Source organism: Papilio xuthus, unplaced genomic scaffold (assembly GCF_000836235.2).
Source record: "Papilio xuthus unplaced genomic scaffold, Pxut_1.1 DF825928.1, whole genome shotgun sequence".
In the NCBI taxonomy this organism is placed as follows: domain Eukaryota; kingdom Metazoa; phylum Arthropoda; class Insecta; order Lepidoptera; family Papilionidae; genus Papilio; species Papilio xuthus.
The window spans coordinates 7217793-7243549 of NW_013532721.1; the positions used below are offsets into that span (position 1 = coordinate 7217793).

At 31.0% G+C, this 25757-nt stretch overlaps 1 protein-coding gene and 2 long non-coding RNA genes across 4 annotated transcripts in view; 2 read left to right on the forward strand and 1 right to left on the reverse strand.

Annotated features, from left to right (window-relative positions):
- LOC106125447 (uncharacterized) overlaps positions 1-12691 on the forward strand; it is a 40911-nt gene extending 28220 nt beyond the window's left edge. The window contains exon 3 of the mRNA XM_013322648.1: positions 10931-12691. Within this exon, the coding sequence (XP_013178102.1) occupies positions 10997-11452 (456 nt within the window). The 5' untranslated portion in view covers positions 10931-10996 and the 3' untranslated portion in view covers positions 11453-12691. The remainder of the gene's footprint in view (positions 1-10930) is intronic.
- A 6552-nt stretch (positions 12692-19243) lies between these two features.
- The window catches only part of LOC106125117 (uncharacterized), a 24461-nt gene continuing 17947 nt past the window's right edge, over positions 19244-25757 (reverse strand). Inside the window, exons 4-5 of one of the 2 annotated variants that reach the window (XR_001228249.1) lie at positions 22030-22142; positions 19244-21760 (exon numbers count right to left, since the gene is read on the reverse strand). This is a non-coding gene — a long non-coding RNA (uncharacterized LOC106125117). Of the gene's footprint in view, positions 22143-25757 lie in introns of both variants that reach the window. The other variant, XR_001228248.1, reaches the window with a different exon arrangement.
- Positions 23422-25757, forward strand: part of LOC106125118 (uncharacterized) — a 6066-nt gene continuing 3730 nt past the window's right edge. The window contains exon 1 of the long non-coding RNA XR_001228250.1: positions 23422-25745. This is a non-coding gene — a long non-coding RNA (uncharacterized LOC106125118). The remainder of the gene's footprint in view (positions 25746-25757) is intronic.

Below are 25757 nucleotides of genomic sequence, written 5' to 3' on the forward strand. Positions count from 1 at the left end.
TCACAACGTATGAGTGATTCAGACGATCTCATACGAGTACCAAACGAATAGTTGTAATGCATTTGAAGTAAAACCAATAAAATCCGTTAGACTAGTTAAATTATATATTACAGAGATAAGTTAATTGTTGTTTTAGACATAAACAAATGTTTATAGATTTAAAATTAAATCAATGATAACCGTGGAATTAAGCATTGTTTTGTATAATTTTGTTACGTCATAGACAAGGATTAATGATTGCTTTGTCCGATAGAGGGCCGGAACAATTTATGTGAGTAATTTTTTAAGGGCTGTGTATGAATCGTTTCAAAGCCCTTAAAAATTGCTACATTGCAACAAGGAAACACTTATTGCCTCGATATGTGAATTTTAAAAACCACTTTCGTATTCTTACGTATAAATATTATTGTGAATATAAAAACGTGTTTAATTTTCATCGTATTAACACATAAAAACACGTAAAAACAAATAACTCACATTTACAATTCCACAAATAGACAGCAATAAAAATGGCAGTAAAAGAAAATAGTTCAATTTGTTTTACTCAACGCAACACGTGTGTGGTTTTATATTTTTCAGGTGAAGCTAAAGAAGTTTTATAGTATGCCTATAGATATTAAAAATATTTATCCTCGCTGGAATCCTTGGAAGGTAAATAATATTGGACCTTTCAAATCATCAAATGGTAAAATAAGGTTACCCTGAGTGCAAAATGTTAAATCTAATCTCAAAATTACGCTAGGGTACGGACTGGCAATACGAAGATAGACAAAAAATAGATTAATTAGTGGATTAATTGCTAGAAAGAGACAAATATAGTTCCGTACGTTGCGCAATTTTGTTGCTTGTTAACAACAATTATCGCTAAGGAAGTGTTTTAGTACACATTTGAGGATTATGAGTATGACGGTACGACTATCATATTAATACACTAGCTATCGCCCGCGACTCCGTCTGCGCGAAATTAAAAAAGGACTTATTTAGTATCCTATGTGGTCTTGAAGACTTTGTTCTATATGTATACTAAATTTCAGCGAGATCCTTGCAACCGTTCTGGCGTTACCTTCAAACAAACATCCATCTATTCATCTAAACATTCGCATTAATAATATTAGTAAGATTAAGTTTTTTATTGATCGCGAAAACTTTGTGCAACTTATACAAAAAGTATTGTTACACTACTGGGGTGACATCACACAATATGACGGGAACTATAATTTATTAAGAACGCGATATTATGTGACATTAGACCGTAACAAATGACATTGCCGACTTGTGGAAGAAACTTTACCGCTTGTCGTTATGCCAGGAAACAACTTCCTTATACAGCAAGGTTGTGTCGTATCTTAGAGAATATCAAATCATGTTATAAAAGTAAATCAAATTTATTTATATTCTGTACAATTTCTCATAATGTTGAGACAAAATTTATGAATGTAAAGAAGACACTTACTTAATATGTATTCACAATATACCCGACATAAGCAAAACAGTTGGTTTACGCGGAGGAAACCGCGGGCGACAACTAGTAATGTTTATAGTAGCTTCGAATGTATATTTTTTACATTATGGCAGTATTTATAAAGATTTTGTATTATATTTAAAGAAGAAAAAACAGGAAAATCAAATTATAATCTGTGCGGATTTTTAACAAAAACTACCATGACGATTAACACGACGTAATTAACAGGAACCCAAATACATTGTATGTTTTTGTGAATCTATAGTGTTAAGGAAATGATTCAATGTCATCATAGTAATGAGTTTTAATTTACGAAGCTTCTTTATTAAAAAAAAACATCATATTCTAAGTAAAGTAATGTTTTATGGAGATGTTTAATAATTATGAAGTTTTTGGTAGAGCCCGCTTTAATATCTTCGCACGAATTGGCCCGGCTCGTCCGGTGAAATACCACGACCACACAGAAGACAGGCGTGAAGTGGAAGAAATTCCGCGTTTCGTCTGATGAGTGTGCGTACCGGAGGCCTAATTTAATCCTCTTTCCCTTCTCACCCTTTTTCTTATAAGGAAAGGAAGTGGAAGTTAACTTAAAAATAACAATTTGTATGTGGCCCAACTGTAGAAACTGGCAGTTAATGTTTAAAATAACTAAGCACTTAGCCCTTCCAATAAAAATAACGATAAAAATCTGAAGACGTATTATCGTAAAAATAAAAAAGAAATTCGGTTACGAGATGTCACCGCGAGATATTTCGTGTTTTTGTGAAACAATTGCGCAAAGACATCTTAACAGTAGCACAGAGAGACTATCACGAATATATGTGAGAACGTTTTCATAACGTCAGAAACAAAATTATGTACGAGACAAAAACGTATACTAAACCTTTCGAATCTTCTTATTATAGATTAAGCATACATTGTAAAATATTTTTAAGGATAATTTTCGCATAGTATAACTCGTTTGAAACTAAATCTTGAGTCAATTATAGCAAAAAAAAACCATTTATAAATCGACAAACAAGGAACAAAATCTACGTCTATATATATATAAAAGAAAGTCGTGTTAGTTACACTATTTAAAACTCAAGAACAGCTTTATCGATATGCCTGAAAATTGGTGAGGAGGTAGCTTAGAGCCAGGAGACGGACATAGGATACTATTTATTCATTTATTTTTAACGGAGTCGCGGGCGACAGCTTGTTAAAATTAAAAAATTACTTATAACATAGCTTTTAGTACGTTAAAAAAATAATATATGAGTCTTGTGTATTTCATTCTTCTATTTGTATTACTAATATAGTAGATGCAGTACTTTCCTGGTCAGTAAAATGATGTAACTTGGCCGACATTAAGCAAAACCGGCAAGAGAAGGACGGCACTATATTCAAATGGCATTTTCCCGCTGCTGCGGAGATTAATGTCAGATAGGTAACAAACTTCATAACTAACCTTGTATAAACTGTTCACTGCTTTTAAAAACAATGACACTTTTCTTATACATTTTTAATAATAATAATTTATTTATTTCCATGTAAAACATATATTATTTGTTAGTAATCTTTACTTAAACCTACCTTAGTAAATGGTTTACAGCTAATTTAAGGTACAACTTACTTAACACTTATTAAAGTAATACCAAACGTTAATTAAGAATCATGTATCCATATTAAAACAGCTCTGTATAACGTTTAAAATGTTTAAAAAACCACCTAATAATTAACATCACCATCCAGCATAAGCCATCTATTATTAAGTTGAAATGCAAAAAACAGGCCTCTGAATACGCATACGATTAAACTAAGCATATTAACATACAATAGATCTCGGAGGTTAAGAATGAAACAACAATGTTTGTTCCATCTGTGACGTTTTTTTACTTTTTTTATAGCAAAAGGTGGCAAACGAGTAAGAGGCCACTTAAGTTCGTCCAAACAGTGAAGTGACCGTTGCCATTGACAATCTGCATTCGATGATTGATGAAATCTTTACCTTTAATCGACAAAGGAATGGACGCACAGAAAGAGGATATTTCCCGTTCCTCATGCGTCCCAACATCTGCCAAATCCACGCCTTCCCATATTATAACAAAAAAGGTTGGAAAGACAAAAGGAAGAAATTGCACAATATAAGACATATTAAAACATTCTTTAGTTACATGCATTTTGTGTATTTTATTTAGCTATTGAATCTATATTGAAGATTAAAATAATACTTCGTTATTTCATTTATCGTAAATTGAATAGAAGCATTTAAAAAACAAAAGAGGAATGAGTAAAAACTGTAGAAAAATTTGGAGTACAAATATTTAGTACAGACATGAAACATATAGGAAACAGGAGAACGTAAATCAAAAACAATATGAGAACGTGCATGTATTGTAAGTGAATTAAGAATAGTTCAAAGAAACATTATTATAATAACACGATCTAGAATCTAGACTAAACAATTTTACATCAATTACTGTAAAGAGTTCATGTCTGTTTATTATAAAGATGATGTACTGCTAAGTAATATCTAGTTCAATGAGTTTCCTTTAATTTTTAAGGAGCTAGCATCAACATAGATAGAATTATTGTGGGTTTCTAAAACCAAAATCCCCGTTTAATACATCCTGTTATCTTTGTTTTGTCAAAGATATATAAAGTATACAGAGATTTTGGTTCTCAGAAACCATCGTTAAGTCAAGAAGTATTACTACTACTAAACTATTTTAACCAACTATGAAATGCAACTTCTATAGTTTGTTGCTGGACAGACTAAGATCATTCTTATTTGAGAGACTTAGCGCTTCTTTATTGCATACTAGCTACCGCCTGCAACTCCGACCGCGCTATACTAAAAAAAAACTTAATTAGTAGTATGTGTATCCAGACTAAGTTCTATATGAATGCCAAATCATCGAGACCCGTTCAGCCGTTCTGGAGACACCTTTAAACAAACATTCATCCATCCATCTAAACATTCGAATTTATAATATAAGTAAGATGAAATATGGGAAAGTAAAATAACAAAGTTTCAATCAGCTGTTCAGTTTATCACCGGCCTTGACACATTATTTGCAAATTAAATAGGAAACAGTATGATTGGTACATCACCACGGTAATTAAACCCTCGACGGACGGTTAATTCTTTTATCTGATCGTTTTTTGTAAACATATACAATTGTGTAGTCGCTTTGGAGGTTGTAGAGTTAAATTCTGTTTTAACAGTAGTTTGTCTGCGTTAATAAGTGCTTTATTTAAAAAAGTATTTAAGTATAAAGTTTAATATTAAGATAGAGCAAAGGTTTCTCTGTTTATAGTATTTCTTCTTTAATCTGACTTATAAAAACATTTGCAGAGGACGTTTCTTAGTTCGTTTTCTTTTCCAGTTGTAATTTCATTCTCGTTTTTAATGTTGTTGTGTGCGTTGCATATTTCTTTTTAAATCCGGAAGTCTATCATATAAAGGCGTCCCTAAACACTGGCAGCAAAGAACTTGGTAGACTACGATAAAGATCTGGCATGATTGAACCTTGGACGGTCGGTTGCGTAACCACAATTGAATGAGCCGGAGTTAAGTAACGCATTATCCAAGACTCTCTCGTGGGAATCATTACGGCTCTTTTTTAATAATGCTCGCACAAACACAATTTCTACAAGCACTTGCTAAGGCTACTTGTACACGGACATTTTATTTAAGAAAGGTGTACACATATTTTACCAAAAGTATTATTTTGCAAGCTTTTATTGTGTTTGACTTGTCCCGATGTTTTTTGCCAAGTATTAATAGGTTATTGAAGGAATAAGAAAAAAAACACAGAGTTAGTAGTAATAACCATCGTAATAAAGTTAGAGATTACTACTATTGTTAAAAAATCGTTTCCTTTTAATATTATATGCTCGTCAATATATTAAAAGTACTAAAGCAAAAAATATACGCATATATTATTTTTTCGTAAACAAGTTGGTTGTAAAAAAATTAGTTTAATAATAAACATATGCAATCTCTTATGAGGACCAAGAATAGCACTAATTGATTCTTAATTGAAAAAAAAACGTGCTATACTAAAGGATGTTCCACGAAACGCGTAAATAAAACATTATACTAGAACCACTTTAAAACTTGTTTTAAAATACAACGATAAGATATTATAGCCAGCAAGGTCGTTGACTAGTGGAATAAGCAAACAAAATAATGCGATTCAATATCGAGTATAACGAATAATCACTACATCAAACTTTGTACCCCTTTTTTAAGAAAACAATAATGACCATGACAGAAGTAAAGTTTTTTTTATATTATCACGTGTAAAACTGCAAAGAACAACAGCCACCTGAATTCGCCTATAGCTAGCGACCCCTACCCATAGACATCCGCCATTGCAGATGCATTAATCTGTAGATCTTTAATGTAAAAAAAAACTTTGATTATGAATTATGGTCGACCATAGACTGGATATTATTTAAATATTATTTTTAACCTGTTCGTTGTTAGACGACCTTATATTGCTACAGTTTTCCAACGAAGAACTTTTGACACCGTTACGTTTATGAGATTGTGAGTAAACAAAAAAAATAAGGTTTTATTGCTTTAAATATTACATTATATTCAGAGTTGTATAATTTTATGAGACGCATATACTTAAGTATGACTCACTGCAACTGATTACTTTTTAGTTATTTTTAAATTCGTAAAATAATGCAATAAAGCACACGGTTTATTATTTTCATTAAAGGAAATATTTTCACATTAATTTCCCCAGAAATATTTACCCCATAAATACATACATTTTAAAAATGCGTTATAAGTCTGGTACAGATTGCCAAGTTATTGAATTTTAAATTAAATTACTGTTAATATCGACCAAAATCAAAAACAAAGGTTTAGCTTTGGTTCACATTTCACATATGACATAATAGAGCCCCATTTAAAAAACACGCATTCCTATTTTAAAAAGAACAAAAGATAAAATGATATTGCTGTACGCACTACGCAATATCCTGCGCTCGCGTACACACGTCAGCCGCTGTCAACTTGACAGATGGTACGCTCTGGCAACAAAAAAGGCGCGTAAACAAAACTCACTCTAAAAATAGTGACATTTGGCACACAGAATAGTTTGTTGATTCCCACTTTTTTTATCTAGTTAAAATAATAGAAATTCAACGTTTCCCCTTTGTCAGATTTCACAAAAATAAATGCCTATATTGTTTATAACAAGAAGCCACTTAACTGCAAACTAATTCAGTACTATGTAAGTTGAAACTAATGTGTTGGACAATTTCAACAGCTTTTAATCATTAACTTGTAGTTAGTTTCTGATTGCGAGAACAATTAACGTGTGTAACTAAACTAATTTGAAGAAGAAGTGAGATTATTTCAGTGTTTGAACCGTTTATTGTTAAGAACAGTTTCGTAAAATAGATCGTGAAAATAAATTCCGTAGCAACATTGATCACACTGAAATATTTTTGCATTTCGTATTTAATTTTTATTATTTTTTTCAAATTGACTCTCCTCAAACATAAATATTATTTTAAACTTTTCCAATGTACCAAATACATTCGATTTAAAACTTATTATTCAAGTAATAGAGTACCACTCTAACATTATATTCATAAACAAGCTAACCGAATCCATTGTAAACTTGAACGATATGCAAGAACAAAAACATAAACGAGATAAATATAAAGTATTGTTTGTCCCACACCAGTATCGCGTCAGCGTACACTTTCGTCGTCAAGGGTGTTTTGATCGCGACAATAAAAGAGATTGTGTGTGACAATAAGCGACACTTGTACAAACAGTCGCTATTAACATTTATTCGGCCAGTAAAACCCCGAAGGTTGCACGTTTACATGACGTTAATGGCCGCTGTTTCGCTAAATTAAAAAGTAAAAATAAACGTTTGACAGTTAAGTCAGTTAATCCATGTCCTCACTGAAAGTCTTCACCTAACCCAACTAACCACCTTTAGACAGCAAATCTGGCCTAGTGCAAGTTGGTTGAGTTCACACGCAACTTTGATTCATTCATTATTAATCTTTGATCCAAAAAATGGAAAACATATTTGTTCAAACATATGAACATGGCCGTTACTCCTGTGCAATCTACGTAGCTACTACGCCTACTAGGTAAGGTAACCTAGTATCAATCGATCATTTGTTATCACAATGTAATCAACACAAAACGTATTCAAATCCTCCTATACTAGCAGACACATAAAGGGTCCATAACAATTACATGTGCAAACAATCGGCGGCCAATCTCCCGCCAATTCGAGCAGGCGGTCGTTAAACGAAAACAAAAGCAATTAAGAGATGCAAATTGTTTGAGCCGATCTGTTATTACCGACCGTTGAGATTCAATAAAACAAACCGTTGTTCTAATTACCTATAAAACTGAATTAATCTTTATATTTGTAAGTAATTCCCACCAAATAGGTTTAATAAATTCGTCTATTATAATACAATATACATAAATAATCTTATCAATCCCTCGCAGGAATTATGCGTTTTTGGGCTTTATGACTGTCGCCCGCAACTCCGTTCGCGCGAAGTTAAAAAACCTACATCTATGACAAATTTCAGCGAGAACTCAATTGATCGTCAATTTTTGACACTCTAAATAGAGTATAGTCTTAACTTAATCAAATTCTACATCCAACGGTGGGAATCAAAGCACTATTAGTAACATTCGTGACAAGATGGCTGCCAATCACGTGTGTCGCAGTGACCAGTGCACTGACCCCCCTTTGATGTTAATGTCACTTATAAAACACACCATATAAATACAACTTCGTTTTATTACGCAGCTCAACTTAGGTCGTTAGACTGGCTTTTATTGTTAAAAAAAACTTCAGTCGTATTAGAAAACTACAGCGTAAGAAATACAGTGGAAAGAATGAATTTATTTTTAAGCATAAAAGTCATTGTTTTACGTTTTGCTGCATTGTTTAATGTTTTATAATTATTTTATAATTAACTAAGAAACTAATTGAGATTCTGACATGTTAATTGAGATTGTGTTTGACTTATTGGAAATAAAATAAATTACTTCATATAGATAAATATGCGCTAATTTCGTTAATTAACTTTGTAACCTAAAAAACATTATCAGTTTTATCTACAATACATAAACGTAAGGTTTTAACGTAATAGATTTGTAGATATAGAAAGCTCTAACTGTCCTCAGAAACTTTAATTCTGTTAAATTCGAAACAGATTAAGAACTTTCAACAACCCGAAAACAAGTACTAATCCCCTCTAACAATTAGCATGACAAAGGCTTTGTTTTGTTCGAGACGTTTCTACGGATTACGTCCCTTGTGACTTTGTGTTGGGCGTGGGCGTGGGCAAGTCGTGTTTCGTAAATAAATAAAAATATGTCTGTCTCGAGATAAAGCGGGCAATATTTCACGCGATAATCTGTTCTCAGTGTGAGCCGAGCTAAATCCCAACGGGCTCATTAGAATTTTATAGTTTTATGTTCACATATACATTTGGTTGGTACAAACGTTGATTTATACTAGCTGTCACCGGCGACTCGGTCGGCGCGGTATTAAAAAAAAGTAAATTAGTAGCCTATATGTTCTTCCAGACTATGATCTCCGTCTTTGCCAAATTTCAACCGAATCCGTTCAGCCGTTCTGGAGATACCTTCAAACATCCATCTATCCATTTAAACATTTGCATTTATAATATTAGTAAAATGAAGTACACATTTTTGTTGGTAACCACGGATACTCAGAAATTGCGCAGTAAAGTAGCCTTTTTATGACCACGAAGTTTAAATACTACTTTTATAAGGTGACAATTCTTATTTCAACTTAAAAACTGTACTTTTTTACTAAAATGGTCAATTATTGATAAAACAACTACAAAGTTAAAGTCTGTTACCTGTTACTTAACTGGTGCATTCAACACAATTGGTGAAGAAAGTTAAGAAAGTGTCGCAAACAATTCGCGAACGATTTTAACATTTAGAATGTTCGCTTTCGTTAATTTTTTTCCTAAAAAAAACAAGTTCATACTATTTTAGGTCTTAAGTCTATGTAATTAAGTTCATAATGGTAAGAAATAGTGAAATTTTGAGTCGTGCATTGTGACGGAGGCTGTAGGAAAGGCAAGGCACTAAGAGCCGGCACTAAGGCATTGTTCGCAGGTGAGAGGCAGACCGGAGAGTGCAGCTAAGCGCACTTTGTTAGTATTTCGAGCACAATATTACTCGGATAGTGTTATGTACACTCGCACACGATTCGCTATCCCTTTTGTTAAATTTAGTATAGTTTTCAAAGACTTATTTTATGTTTTGTCTCGTCTGGACAATATAACTACAGACTTATGATTTTTCTTTACCTATAACTATTCGTAAATGTCTGCCACGGCTTTATTACAAGTATAGAATTGAGAGTTGATCAGTTTTTCATTATTAAGCGCTTTTATTTAATATTGTATGAAAAGTCTGAAGATGCAAAAACTAAAAAAAAAGTATTAAGTTTAAGAGAACAGATAATAAAATAAACTAACTTTTTATTGTAAAACTAAATCAAAATATTCTTTCCTCTACTTCATGCTATAAAATAACATTCATGACATCATGATTGATCTACTTTTGATGCTTTTATTTAGCGCAACGCCCTTGTATGCGAGTAGTTACCTACATTTTGTTCGACGAATAGTTGCAATTGTACTTTTGCTTTTTACTATTTAATGAAACAGTACAATTGCAAATGAAACACGTTTTTGTTATATTACACGTGCTATTTAATTTCAACATGTTTTCGAAATATGTATCACAAAGGTTTAAATTTTATAAAGTAAATAATTCTAAGTATTTCTTACAATGTTATTTTCATATTTAGTTGAAAAACAAAAATCCTTAGTAAATGAAGCAAGAATTACGTTTTTATGACTCTATAATGTAACTCAAGTTTCCTAATAGAGATAAGATGTTTATTAAATTTAATTAACATTTATGCTTTTAAATATTTTTAAAAGTAAAAATGCAAAAAAATAATCATGGCATCCATCAAGAAGAGTATATTCCAAATTAAATTAATACCAATGTTATTATTTAAAACGTCTATGTATTATATTTTTATAGTATGCATTACTGATTCTTAATAAGTGAAAAAAATATATATGGAAACTATTTAATATTCGTCAGTGCGGGCTAAAGTAATTAATGACCCAGCCTTTACACGTCACATTTTGCCCATTTTACGAAATTACGTGGTTATTTAAAAGCAGTAATTTCGGTTGAGTAGGCTTAAATGAAAAACGGCGCGCAGAGGGGTATTGTTATATCTAGTTAATTAAAAACGTTAATTTATTCCCTTGTAATTATTATTTTAATTAGTTATTGCATATTCATACGAATAAATATGATATTTATAACTACAATGATAAATGACCGAACATTTTATTGAGCATCTATGTTATTTGTAAAACCTGTCATTAACATTAGTTTTGTCTCAATTCCAGGTGGCAGCATGAGTTGTCTGTAACACGTTGTGGCGTTCGTGAGGTGTGTGTGAGGTGCGCGGCACGATGACTTCGGAGCGGGCCATCCCGCATCTGCGAGACATCTTCAGCCTGAACCAGCAGTACGATGGCAAGGCGTACGATGACGACGACACAAACAAGAAGGCCGCACGGAAGAAGAAAGAAGACTACCGTACCTACACCAATGGCGACGTCAAGACCCTCGAAAGGCATCTCAGTATGAAGAAAACGATAAGGAAAAAGATCATGCGCGACCTTCAGCAGGCATTCGTTGAAGACCCTAACGAGTTTAAGGTCGAGAACACGAGCCCGGAAAAGTTGAAAGCGGAACTGAGCGCAGAGGCAGTTAAAATCGAGAAGAACGTTCGCAAGAATGATCCGACTTTCTTAGACATGCTGCGCGGAGAGACCAGGGGCGAGGAGACGCGGGAGGAGCAGCCACCCGCCGAAAAGACCAGCTTCTGGCGACGGCTCACCATGAAGAATAAAAATAAGAGATAATTGAAGAGCGGCAGCCGAACACCTCTTACTCCGTTTTATAACCACATTTTCTAGGAGATCGGGACTCCAATTAAGAAATTTTCTGATGGCAGCTCAAAGATCTCGATTTAATTTTATCGATTCTCAATCTCCTAGGGAATACTTTATTGATCTCTGTGTCAATTACTTAATTGAATGTTCTATAAAATATTTTAATGAATTAAGTAACAGAAGTGAAGCCGACTTTTGAAGCAAATTAATGTCATATCGTATACATTTTAATCACCGACTGATCTTGTAAATCTTTACACTGCCTCTGGTTGACTATTTCTGTACATTGTATTTTTATATACTAAGTATTTGAGATTATTGTTTTTCAAATAATTGTAATTTTTTTATTCCGCTATTGTGGCAAACCGAAGAGTTTGTAACATTTTCATTTTATAATTAAATCCTCTATTGGGAACGAAAGTAATGTGAATATTAAATTTCAATCTGGCAACTTTTAATTTAACATTTACTGTTGTCATTGCTTTATGCTTACATTTCAAACGGAAAATTCAATGAAAAATCGGAATAAAATTGTTAAAATATGGCGCTGAATGTATTTTTATCCGAGTAATCGCTAATGTTTTTAATAATTATAATATTGTAAATGCAATTATTATGCATGTGTTTATATTTAAAACTATACTGCATAAAGATAGAAAGCAAAAAAGTCTATTGACCTGAATTTTACTAACAGTGGATTTCTGATACCAAAATCTCTTGTGTAAATCATACTGCTATCTCTGTTTTGTCAAAGATAAAAGACAGGGATAACGATATGTTTTATACAGAGATTTTAGTCTTAGAAGCCCATGATAAATGTATTACCTGTCATTTTTATATTCCGTATATTTGACCACGAGTTATTCCTGTTGTATTTGATATTAAGATGTATGCATTTACTCTGGGAACTTTTAAATGTACTTAACATGAGCTCTAGTTGTAAAATGCATAATATTAAGTTTTATATTGTCTATGTCTTGTTTAGGTTAAGCTTACGGGTTGGAACGGAGTAAGGAGTAATATCGGTAAATGTGGCTTATTATTATTAAAACAATCTCGTTTTTATGTGATGTAATTAAGTCGGAAAGTATGTAATAAGCGATAATAAGTGGTCCCTAAATGTAGTTTAAGGTAGGCTCGTGGCAATTCCCTGTTGTGACATTTTTTTATCATAATTATTATCCTATATAAAGTGATTTTACACGTTTATACCTTGTGTTTTATTATAACTGCTGTTATTCTATTGTATTGACTGATCCTGTGTATAAAAGTAATAAACTATTTAGTTAAAAATAATAAAAAACATTACCGCTACTTGTAAGAGAGTATCTGATAAAACTCGAAAAATTGTTTAAAGCGCCATCTTTTGAAAATAACGGAACATGTAAGAAATTGAGAGCTCAGTTCGTAAACTGTCGCTCCGGAGTCAAGAATTTACCTAAAATTTGATTACTCTTTATGTTTTCTTATAATTTGATCTTTATATTGGATTAATCTCGGTTAATATAGGATGAGGGGTAAATCATACACTGAACTCTAGGACAGGTCGTTGCTTGGAAATGACGGTTTTGTATACTTTAGTTTCGAATTTATTTATAGTTGCATTAGTTTAAATTTTGCGCAGACGGAATCGCGGGCAACAGCTATATCACTACATGCTAATATTATACGTATGTTCAGATGAATTATCTCCAAATCTCAATGAAATTTGGCGTAGCTATAGAACATAGCCTGGAAGGACTTGTTAATTTTATTTTAATTTTGGCGTAGATGGCGTTGCACGAGTTGCAATTGACTGTAAATTAAGAAATATTGAACTTTATATTTTATGTATCATTCTTATTTCTATTTTCATTTTTATATTCTTATTTTATGTGAAGCAGAAAGTATTGCAAAGTAAAGAGCGCCTACTGAAGTATATTTCCTGAATATATTCCGTTTGCAATTATTTGTAACACATACTTACTTCATACTTACGTCTCGAAGTCTGGCCTCGCTCTCGAAGCATACTCGCTATCCTAATATGGTCTGGTTGATTTTTAGTCCAGTTTTTCAGTAGATTTAAAACTTCAGTTCACACTGCCGTACAAAAAATATGTACAAAGTCAAACAAGGTTTTTGTACGTGTTTCAGCCTTGTAAATTCAAGGTCAGAACCCAAGTCGTTTTCAAAAAACTGTCGGACCTTATTCTGTCACCCCTAACTTAGGGTAGGCTCCGGCCCCTCAGTGGGAGACAGTGAGCTGATGATTCTTTGAGACACTTGTGTGAAACTATATTTAACACATATTACGGCAGTGGGACTTCGTGGGTATTTATAGGTTTGAACCTAAACAGTGTCTTAAGTACTCAATTATATTTACTGAAAAATTTGAAATATGTGGCCATTTAGAATATTTGCGTACTTTAGACACTATTTAGAAGGAATAAATTAAACAACAGGTAGAGTTAAAATTTGTTTATTTATGGTTTAAAGGTTTTTTGAATTTTTAATTCAAAATCCGGTTCCCTACTCCTACACCTGCTGAGAAGAACCGGCAAGAAACTCAGCAAGTGATATATTTTTTTTTGAAATCTGTACTTTGACAATCTTTATAACACTTTATATTTTGACATTTTTTGTATTGTATTGTATTTTTTTATATCTTTTCAATTGTATTTTTGGTTACATTTCATATGTTTTTATTTTTTTTAAATAATTCTTTACATAAATGTTTTAAATAAAATTTAAAAAAAATTACACATTTATTTCTTCATTTGAAGACAATAAAAATCACTTTAGACCATCATGTAGTTATCTGTTCCTTTTAACTCAATATGTCACCTATCTGCCCTATCCTATGTCACCCACCTAAACCTAAGGTCTTACAAAACATTGAAAAGAAACATTACATATTAAAACTAATCCTGTAGATTTCATATTACATTTCTTTTACATGGTTTCCGTCCTTTCAGTATTACTTATTATTGATACATTTTTATCAATCCGTCTTGAAATTACACGCCCTACTAAGTGTAAAAGCTTAACGCTTAACATCTGAAATATCACAAACCATTACTTCTTAGTCTACCTAATTCTTAAGCTACATTCGTCTACGCTAGATAAAAATTATCTTATGACTATTTACGTAAATCTATAAAACAGCTTATACTATATATCTTACGAGTACACAACATATTACCTCTAAAATAACACTTAGGTCATCGCCCGGTTTTGTCTGACGTTTACTGCAATTTATTTGTCGCTGAATCAAATCTAAGATTTTTCTGAGGTCATGAATATCCTACCTATTTCTTGTGGTCTAGGTCTGGGCTTATATCTTAAAACTAGGCTTATAAAATACCTATAATTAGATAAAATAATACTCTACCTAAATATACGTAAATATTGTAAATATCAAATTTACATACCTAGTTTGTAGTTTCGTTGTATAGTTTTATTTATTAATACTGGATTTACAATACTGATGAATCCCTTTGTATGTTAGTAAAAGTATGATTAGCAATATCAAATGAAATCGGTTAAATTTTGGTGAATTTCACACGCAACCTTTATAAGTCCGTTAGCGTCTATTGTCATGTGTACCCATCGAACATATACTGCGGTCAAAGCTTATAGGAAAAAGTAGATCTGAAACTTAATTACAATTAATTAAAGCACAAGTAACAAGCATCAAAACCTGTTAAATGTGCAACACATTGGAGGGAAATAATTGTTTTCTTAAACTTACATTATTTGTATAATTTTCTTAGTAAATTCTTTAATTAAATGAGAATGGAATGCACGTATTCATTTCTATTTCCCTATTCGTATTGGTTCAATATTGTTTGGACATCAAAATATGTTTCTCTCAATTTAAATTTTTTAACAAAACTTGACAATAAAACTTGACTTCTTAGCTAAACTTGACTGGATAAAAATATCATAGTAGATGATAATCATTTCAGTGATTATTTTCATTTACTTTATACTTTAGTATTTTCTCATAATTTCTTATATCTTTTATCTCAAAAATTCCATCCATATAACGTAACCTTTACAATTTTAAGACATCTCTTCAACTTTCCAATAATCAGACGATTTAACTCCTGTCGATTTCATATTGCAAGCTTCATGGTACGAATAACAAGCTAAAGCTAAAGACACCTAAAGAAAGCATTAGGAATAAAATGAATCAAACACAATATACAAGTAGAAATAACAAACGTGTGTTATAAGGAAAAGACATGACGATTTTAGAGAAAAAATAGTAAATCTACCACCGACACCGGAGCGTTAATGCAACAATTAGGATATTGCTTACATACACATATCTAGTAGCTGTGCTGTGTACGTAGATACAGATTGCTCAAGCAAAATGCTTTCGTATACTAAAGACTATGTGAGTCACAAATCTGATACATCCTGTACATATGTTAACTACAGCAATTGATGACCTAAATCACGTAAGTATTCAGCTCCTTTAGTTGTAACAAACTGGCAGGATGAGGCAACAAAAATAGGTTAATGTTTTACGATGAATAAAAAATTTGCGATAGTAAATTTTAATCAAATGTAAATCACATTCCAAATTAATTATAGCAAACATATCACCATTAACTACACACCACGATACCTTCTTCCATTGGTACACAAGAAAAAATTTGATCTAAAACATTAAATTCACTTCATAATGCAAAACTATCACTTTCCACTTTACGATACCTATTTTAGTGAAATTTGACGAACTCAAATTATATCGATTTTATACCAAAAAAAAACAAATTCTTATCAAACACATACTAATTTATCACCAATGAACACACTAAATCGATTATTCCCACAAACTATCACTATTAAAAATTTTGTTACTTACGGGTTATACTTATTCCATTATTCTGAATTTCGGTAATTCATCTCGTCTTATTATCCCTGATTACTTTCCATTTTTATTATAAATCATTTACTTCACGATACTCTAATTTCCAACGTATTTATATTTCCGACGTGACATCTAAACCGATTTTTGCCCAATCTAATGCGCCTAATTTTCCCAAACATTGACATCACAATTTAAACGCACTTCATTACACAAATATAAAACTTCACTCATTTCATCTACTGCACTCATTTTCAAGCTACCACTAAACTTTTGGACTTATGTCTCATTTTTTATCATTACGTACTTGAGTCGGTGTGCCAGAGATGTGTTAATGTGCATCCATTACAGTGAATAAAAATCGTGGTCTGGAAAATTATGGTGTGGGCTGCAAAAGATAAGTCAATATTATCCCTACTTAACGGCATTCGCCGTATAAGATAAGAACAAAAAATCAATCAAAGAATGCATTAACTGACAGGAAAATGACTAGACAAATCCAAGTTGATATAAATATTAAAAATATATTATATTGTAAGTATTCAAACGAAATTCAAAACAGATAAAGTATCTCAAAATACAAGCTGAGTGTTATCAATTCGATGATCTTTCAAAAACTTACTGAAATATGGAGTAAAAATCCTTTCGGTACTTCAACGCTATAACAAAAAGTCAAATTAAGACGCCCTAACATTGAGTTTTAAAGATAAACATTTCGATATACATTGTTAGCCTGTTGAGTTATAAAAAATGATTTAAGTGCAAAAACAAACCATATACATCGTAAATCAGTCGCATTATGTCGCTCTACGCTGGAGGCACGAAACTCGGAAGCAGGTCATTACCGAAAGCACGACCTAAATCAAAATCAAACAACAAACCCAATATGCTCAATTACAACCTAACATATCGCATATCCATTCCCAAAGCTCATCAGAAACATGTGGTTACTTTAGCTAGTATTGCTAGATTAAACACAATGCTAAAAGTCGGACTCATGGAATATCAAGCGCAATGATGTTTAGTAAATATTTAGGCAGCACAATTTTGATTAATGCAAAAAGTCAATATTTGTAATTTTGTAAAGAATTATTAAGATATAACTGTTAAAACATAAAACGTGAAATCAAAAATGTAACGACAGTGAGATCACGTAATTTTAATTTTGTAAGTATTATCATACAATTTCACATCATTTATTTTACTTACTGCAATTCTCAAAAGTGCCTTAACTGAAGCAAGTTGCATGGATGCTAATCAAACGTATTGTTAAACATTACTTTAAATTTAGCATAATATTTCCATTCCCGCGTTTAAAATGTTTTGGTGCTGTTAGAACTCCGGCTAAAGTGCAAACTGGATAACTACTATCTTTCATGCATTTGCATAGCCTTAGTTGACTTTCCAATTGTGAATTTTATAATGTAATCCAAGAATGTGTAGTGTAAAAAATTCATTATATTGCTCTAAATTTTAATCGTCTATACCTCTGAAAGTAGTCTATTCGCGAACCTTCTGTAAAAGATAAAACGTATTAACCTGAAAAGAAAAACTATTAATTGACCTAAGGGTCTTAGAAACCTAATTAATTAAAGCGTTAAGCCCATATAACATTTTAAATTAGAATTTGTAATGTTTCAATCAAAATTCAGGTACACTAAAAGCTCTGATGTCTTTTTGGAAGCATTTCGTTAAACTATTTTTGTTTACAAATACATTGGTAATTTACGGTGCTAAAAACTGAATTAAATGAGTCTGTACTTAGTGAGGCTACATTTACTAACAGAAAGAGTTTTTAGCGGACCTAAGTTAATCGATAATTTTAAAAAAAGCTTTTTTTACGTTCCTGTGCTACGGCCACACTTAATAGCTAGTAACTATGGTCTGGTGTTTAAAAAAAGCATTTTTTATTCACTAAATGTATCCATTAATATAAATTAATTAGATAAACATTTAATGTAAAATTCATACCACTACATATCTGCTCCATTAAACGTGACTGGAAAACCGTGTGAATCTGTAACAATTCTATGTAACTTGTCCTACCTAACCTAACTTTTTCGTTTTTCAATTTCACAATACCAGTACCGAAAAAGAGTTCAGTTATAGATTGATCAAATCCGAATAATCAGGAAAAACGTAAATTTTAAAATTTATACTAAAGCAAAAAAAATCTACGATTCTCTCCTTGAAATACTTTTACGTCGTATTACAACAAAGATAATATTTGATAGAATTTTAGTGAATATCCGATTAGTAAAATTTGACTTACTATTTACACCAGTTTTTTTTTTGTTACACAACTACGTCGTGCAGAGTCGCACTGTATTAAAATCGCGAACTGTAAAAAAAACATTATCTCTTTGCCTATCCCTCCCTCATACTCATACACTCATACATAAATAAAACAAAACTAGAATGCCGCCGGCAGCAGACTATTTGTTCTTAACCTGAAACAGTTACAATGAACACGAATATTATCCACACACAGTGTGGTGCAAATAACAATTTACATTTATTTTACAAATGTACAATCTATTAGATTTACAGATGATACTTCTACAATAAAAATGGATAAAATCGTAGTCTAACAAATTATTTAATTATTTTATAAAAGCTGTATTCATTGGATTACGTTTTCGGTAATTAAAGGTTTCTTTACTAAGCTAAAATATAGGAAAACTTGTGTATAGATTAGAAGTTCCGCTTTAGGAAAAGGTTTAAGAAAATAAGATAACGCACTCTCCAATCTCCGAATAATTCGATGTTTATAATTTATTTTAGTATTGATGTCGTCTTTTGATTGTTTCGCTTTTCTCTTTTCTATGATGTGTAGATTTGTGGCTATAATTGTCAGAGAGGTTATAAAATTTTGATATGTAAATATTACGTTTATTTAAGAAAAATAATGTATGAGAAATAACTAGATAGCCGCAACATATTATAGTTAAAAGGACTAAATTATGGAAAATTAAGCTCCGGCTATCTCTATTAAATTTATTTTGTACAAATGACAAAATAAATTTCATGGAAAAATTGGCAAACCTAAATAAAATTATACAACTTTGCTAACGCACAATTAGCAATGTTATAAATAACTATAGTACTATGGGAACCATTTTAAAATGGCCCAAATAGCTGGCGAAAAACATCAATGCAATCACACCAACAACCCTAAAAAACAAAGTGCCTAAATATCTTTCAGATATACATAGCTACGCTTTCCTTAATCTTATTTTTCATATAGTTTTTAGAAATGGGAGATGAAAATATGTTTTTGGCGGCAGCGGTCAGAGGTTAGCTAGAGATAGCGCACTAGTTAAGACGTAGCTAATATTAACTCGCTTGCAATTTAAAGCGGTCGTTTTAGATTTAATTCTATATAAATTCTATTAGCAACACACAAAAACCACGAAAAACAAAACAACGTAAAACAAGACGATGTTGATACATAAAATTGTAGTGATTTACTAACTAAAGTTAAATTTAACTGACAAAAGACAACGTTACTAAATCATTGAGTAAATGTTGTTAAAAGGTCATACGTATTATACAAATCAAGTAATAGGTCACAATAATACTTTAAAACGAAGTCTTAAATTATTAAGTTTAATACAAAAAAAATCTTACAGATATTCGTTTATGTTCGGAAACTTTAGAATCCTATGCAAAACCCACATGAAGTATGACGATTGGAAATCAATAAACAAAAGTATTAAAAACTTTGATACAAACACTATTTCGTTAGTGCTTATTTAAAAGGACTAAAGCAAACATAAGGATTTGCAGTGAACAGACCTAAGGACCTAGACATTTTGGGAAAAATCTAGCAACATGTTAACATAACGCACTCCAATTAATTAAAACGTAAGAAAACCATTTTTATAATTAGTGTAACACAAGCTGTATTATTTATAGCTGTATTATTTATAGCTGTATTATTTATAGCTGTATTATTTATAGCTGTATTATTTATAACTGTAATTTATAATAACTGTAATTTAGAATTTATATCATTTTAATGACGCGATCAACAAATATTGCTATTTTACTAGGATAAAAAATTTGAGAGAATAAAACACTACATTAACGCGCTATTTAAATTAAATTAATAATTTAAGAAATATACCAAAATTTACACAATACAGCGAAACGAACAAACCCTTTTCATAATGTACATAACCTCCCACATACCTATAAAAATTTCATAGAAAATTTGGAATAATCAACCTTATATTTACATGATTAATATTCAAACAGAACATAAATGAACGAATTAAAAACGCGATGTAAAATATATCTTCATGAAAATTTTGCACGAAATCTTTAATATATAGATAAGCTTCCAAACCTGAAGTATACATAACGTTACGTACTGTTGATTTAAAAGTAAAAAAAAACATTGTTATAAGTGCAGATCATATCCAATTGTTATATGAACGCTTAATTCAAATACAAATAGAATTATGTCATCACAATTAGAGCTTTTTGGGCTCAACGTTATAACCGATTTATGGTTGTTTGTCGTGGACGAATTGTTATATACAATTTTAATAATACATACATACATTTGTGTATTTATACTCCATCCTTAGATCCGTGATGTTAATCCCGCAAAATATTCCGTTGTAGGTACTCATATTAAATGTAAATAAAATACGTTTTTGAGCAGGCGCAGTAAATCCGAAAAATTAAGCCAATAGTGCTTCTTATCGTTAACCTATAATTTTAACCCTTGAATTCGTTTTATAACGACCGAATAATTTTCCGATTAATATTTACTCTTTAATATTAATTAATTTATATTTAAAAGTAAACCTGTAAAAAAAGCTATAGTAGAAAAGAATTATGATGAAACGTAAGTATTTTTTTCGTATATAATAAATATATAAATATGAATAAATATATATATATATCTTCCTTCTTCGCTTTTTGAAAGCATTTTATCTGGAATATAAGTTGTATTGTTCTATGGGGCGCAATTATCTTTTTTCTAATTTCGTTTCATGTAAGTTAAGATTTCGTTCATACAATGAGTTTTTAGAACTATTTACTTGCTTCTTTATATGCTTATTATGATAATTTAGGTAATTACATAACAATAACTTCGTTATGTAAAAGTGTTTAGTATCTTTCTGTACAAGATTTTTCGTTATTTCTTTTTTATGATCTATTTGATCATTATCCGTTCCTCATAAGATTTACATTTGATTATTAACGTTAGCAAACTTGATTGCTTTATTTTAAAATTGAGAACAATACTCCTTTAACTTTTGACTAGCATTTTAAGGAATCTCTCTCTTGTAAATTGTCTTGTGATTAGTATTATCTATCCCGATATTTAAATGACTTTCCATTGTATCAAAAAAATGCTAAAACCTGTCCTAGTTTCAGACATTGTTCAACAAACATCACCATTCCTGTGACCAAAAAGAAATTACCACATTTTATATACAACTACATTTCGTTCGAGAATTGCAACTAACTACGAAACAACTACAAGCTATCAATGACAATTTTCACAATTAGGATGGCCATAGACAATCTAAATCCTTGCCAGTTACCAGTGTTTTTGCTTATATTATTAGTTTTGATGTCTTAACTATGGAAAATAAGGGTAAAAAATAAAGAAAAGCAATATTTTTGATAATATTTGTATTCAATTTTTATATATATATCAAGGTTTTACCTCTGTGCATATGAAACTGACAATAATCTACTTAATCCTGGGTACACGCAAATATTTCTGCCGCTAACATAACACCAAACAGCGAAACGAATCGAAAACGTATCGACTTCAAACTGAAACGAAGAAAAACGCATATTTATATCCGCATTTGCCCTTAAAAGGTTCCCAATTTGATTTTAAATTATGAACGTAGAACTATGGACTGATCATTAAATTTTAAATCTTTATGAGAAATAATATTTCACTTAGTTTTCTTTCATTAACTTTAATCACTAGACTACGACTAAATAGATCCGTAACATTTTCATACAAATATAATATAAGGGCTCATTTATTGTTTTCGGTCATTTCCATCTTTACGTTAAGTAATTTCGTTGCATAAAATTGTACGATTTATTTCTTAATTACGATTAACATATTTCACTTGGTACATATTGTTACTCTAATAACCTTAAATATTCCGCCCAAAGTAAACGAATTTCACAAACAGCAATTAGACCTTAAAACGATGAATAAAAAATACGCTTCCGTATACACTGTTTGAATCGTATCAAACTATATTTAAATGACAATCATATAAATAAAGAATGTGCCAAATGCTAATATGCCTATAAAAGCCTTAGATAACTAACCATATTTTTTTCTTCTAGAATCCAAACACATTTGTAAAAAAAATCTTAAATCTTGAGAAAAATCTCCGCTTCCGCACTTTGTTAGTCAACGTCACATGTCAATTATTATTTTAATGGTCCTAATTTTCTTAAATTTAAGCTGGGACAAAAAAACGACAGCTGAAATATAAGAGGTAAACTAATTTCGTAAGGCTTTATCTTTATGATAAAGAAATCCCGCATCCCCATGTCAAAGCAAATGCTAAAATGCGTATGAAGCATGCGTGAGACGGGACGAAAACGACATCTTAAACATACACGGTGGAACGTCAAGTCTATTATTCAATCTGTTATAAATATGCATACTTAGTACATAACATATAAAGCAAAATGTAGTCATCGTATTAGAAAATAAGTAAATTTGTTGCCTAAGTAGGTAAAAAGGCGTGCGCTTCACGAGCGAAAATGGTTCCTACAAGCATAACACCGGTTAATGCTTGGATAGTCATGAAATAGCGAGGGAAAAATCTCATTAAAAAAAAATAAGATGAACAACACACTAAAGCTACGTGTCAAACACAAACTCATACCATAAATGAGGATACATTTTTTTAAATTGTTGCATTAAAAATATCAGAATTGTTAAAACATCATAAACATTCCATGAAGGCAGAGCCAATAATAATAGATTAAAAATGTGTAAATAAAAAACTAGTTTTTGCCAGCAATGTACCATGACCATAAAAAACGCAAAACCTCTAGTATTGCGAGATTGATAAAAAAAAACCTCAAACAAGATTACTCACTCCGCAAACATACATATTTGATTGTAAACCATTATAAATGATAAACGTATTCGTATTGTGCAATTCATATGACTATTATTTAAATGTAATATAAATCATATGTGGGGTTTGAAGCCCTTAGGAACTGTGTGCCAAGTTAATTCTGTTTAAGAACACAATAACCACATCCTAACATGTTCAAAGCTACAAAAAAAACTTCCGCAATTTAAATATTAGTGAGCTTGATGTGCTGTTGCGTAATGCAGAAAAATAATTGCAAATACACAAAGAAAACAGAAAAACAATGAAGTTCAAATTAAATACATTTTATAATGTGAAGACCATAATACAGGGCGAAATAAATACTATTGTCGGAAATAATTACAGATTTACACAGCAAATGATATAAAATTGTATGCGTATATAAAAACGCAATAAATGGACCACAACGACGCTTACGCAAATAAAATTCTTTCGCCCTATGTAAATCTAAAAAAGACAACTTTTTTATTCGATATTTATTTACGAACACCAATGTAAAAACTCTTTCGCCCTATAAACCTTACAAAGCCGATATTTTTATGTATATATAATATTACAGGAACCTAGTCTGTTCGATGCTCAAATATAAAACTCTCGCCTTAATAAAACTGAAAAATTCAAATTTCTTTGCATAAATGATAAATTCTTTCGCCGTAGAAACCTCAAGTCAAATTTTACTGTGTAAATTAGTCTTAGGAGCCTAGTCCATTCAATTTTCGTTTACGAAACCTTCTAAACCTTAAAAAGCCAAATGTTTTAATATTCTGTTGCACACACCCTAAAGCCGAAGTTCTTTGTAAAAAATATTAAATCACACAGTGTGCCTAGTTTCCCCAAAGCTTCATTTTCACGTTTCAAAAGTTTTACGCCTTATAGGTTTTGAATGCTTATTTACCACCTATCACGTCACTAAAAATCCAGTCGCCTTAAATAATTTCTTTGTATGAAGATAAATCTAAACAAATTCTTTCGCCCTATAAACCTTCAAAAGCCAATTTCTTTGTGTAAAAACTTGGTATTTATATTACCAGATCTCTATCACCCTATAAAACCTTAAAAAAATAGCCAAATTGCTTCAATAAATCACTTCTTTCGGCTTGTAATAAACTTAAAAAATTGAATCTTTCGATATTAAATTCATTCAATGTTTATTTACTATCACGTCTCGGAAAATTTAGTGACCCTGTAAAACCGTACAGTCACGTTTCTCTGTATAAAAATGTATTTTAAATTTTCTTTCAGGCTATAAAGATTAAAAAGTAGAATTTCCTTGTATGGAACACCAATCTTAATATTCTTTCGTCCTATTAAACCAAAATTGCCAAATTTCTTTTACCAAAACGTCAATCTAAAAATTGTTTCGTCCTGTATACTTCAAAAATAGAATCTTAAGATACGAAGTTCATACAAAATTTATTAATTATGGCGTTTTCGCATTGCAAACCTAAAAAGGTTATCTTTATACAAAACATTTGTCTACAAATTCTTTCACCCTATTAAATCTAAAATAATATAGAATGTTTCGGCGCCTAGTTCATTTAAATCTTATTTACTAACGAGTATCTGATAATTCATTCGCCCTATAAGTCGGATTTCTTTATTTGAAACGCTAGTTTACTCATTTTAACGTACTACAAAACCTCCAAAAACCGAATTTCTTTGTATATATAACAACACTTCTCCGAAAAATCCTTTCGCCCTGCTTTAACACGTTAATTTCCTTATAACAATACCAATTCTTATAAAGGTCGAATTTCTTGGTTCAAAACAATAATGTACAGTTTCTTTCACCCTCTATAACCTACATAATCAAATTTCTTTGACACAACTAAAAATTCTTTCGCCCTATAAACCTAACAAAGTCGGATTTCTTTGTTTAAAAAGCTAATTTACTCAATTTTACGCACTACAAAAGCAAATTCTCTTTGTATACAACTCTTCTCTGAAAAATTCTTTCACCGTAAAACTTAAAAACGTCGAATTTCTTTACATAAAATAATCTTAAATTTCTTTTCCTCTATAAACATGAAATGGTCGATTTTTTATAAAACAATACTTTCAATGCTTAAAAAGTAACCTAAAAATTCGTCGCCCTCAAACCTTAGAGCCGAAGTTCTTTGTAAATCGTAGTTTCTAGTGCATTGAAAACTTCATACTATTACGTTTCAAAAAGTCTATCGCCCTATAAAACCTAAAAACAGCAAAATTTCCTTATAAAACTAATTGTTAAATTCTTTCGCCCTGTAAGCTTCAAAAAATAGAATTTTTGTGCACCAAGGTTGAATGCTTA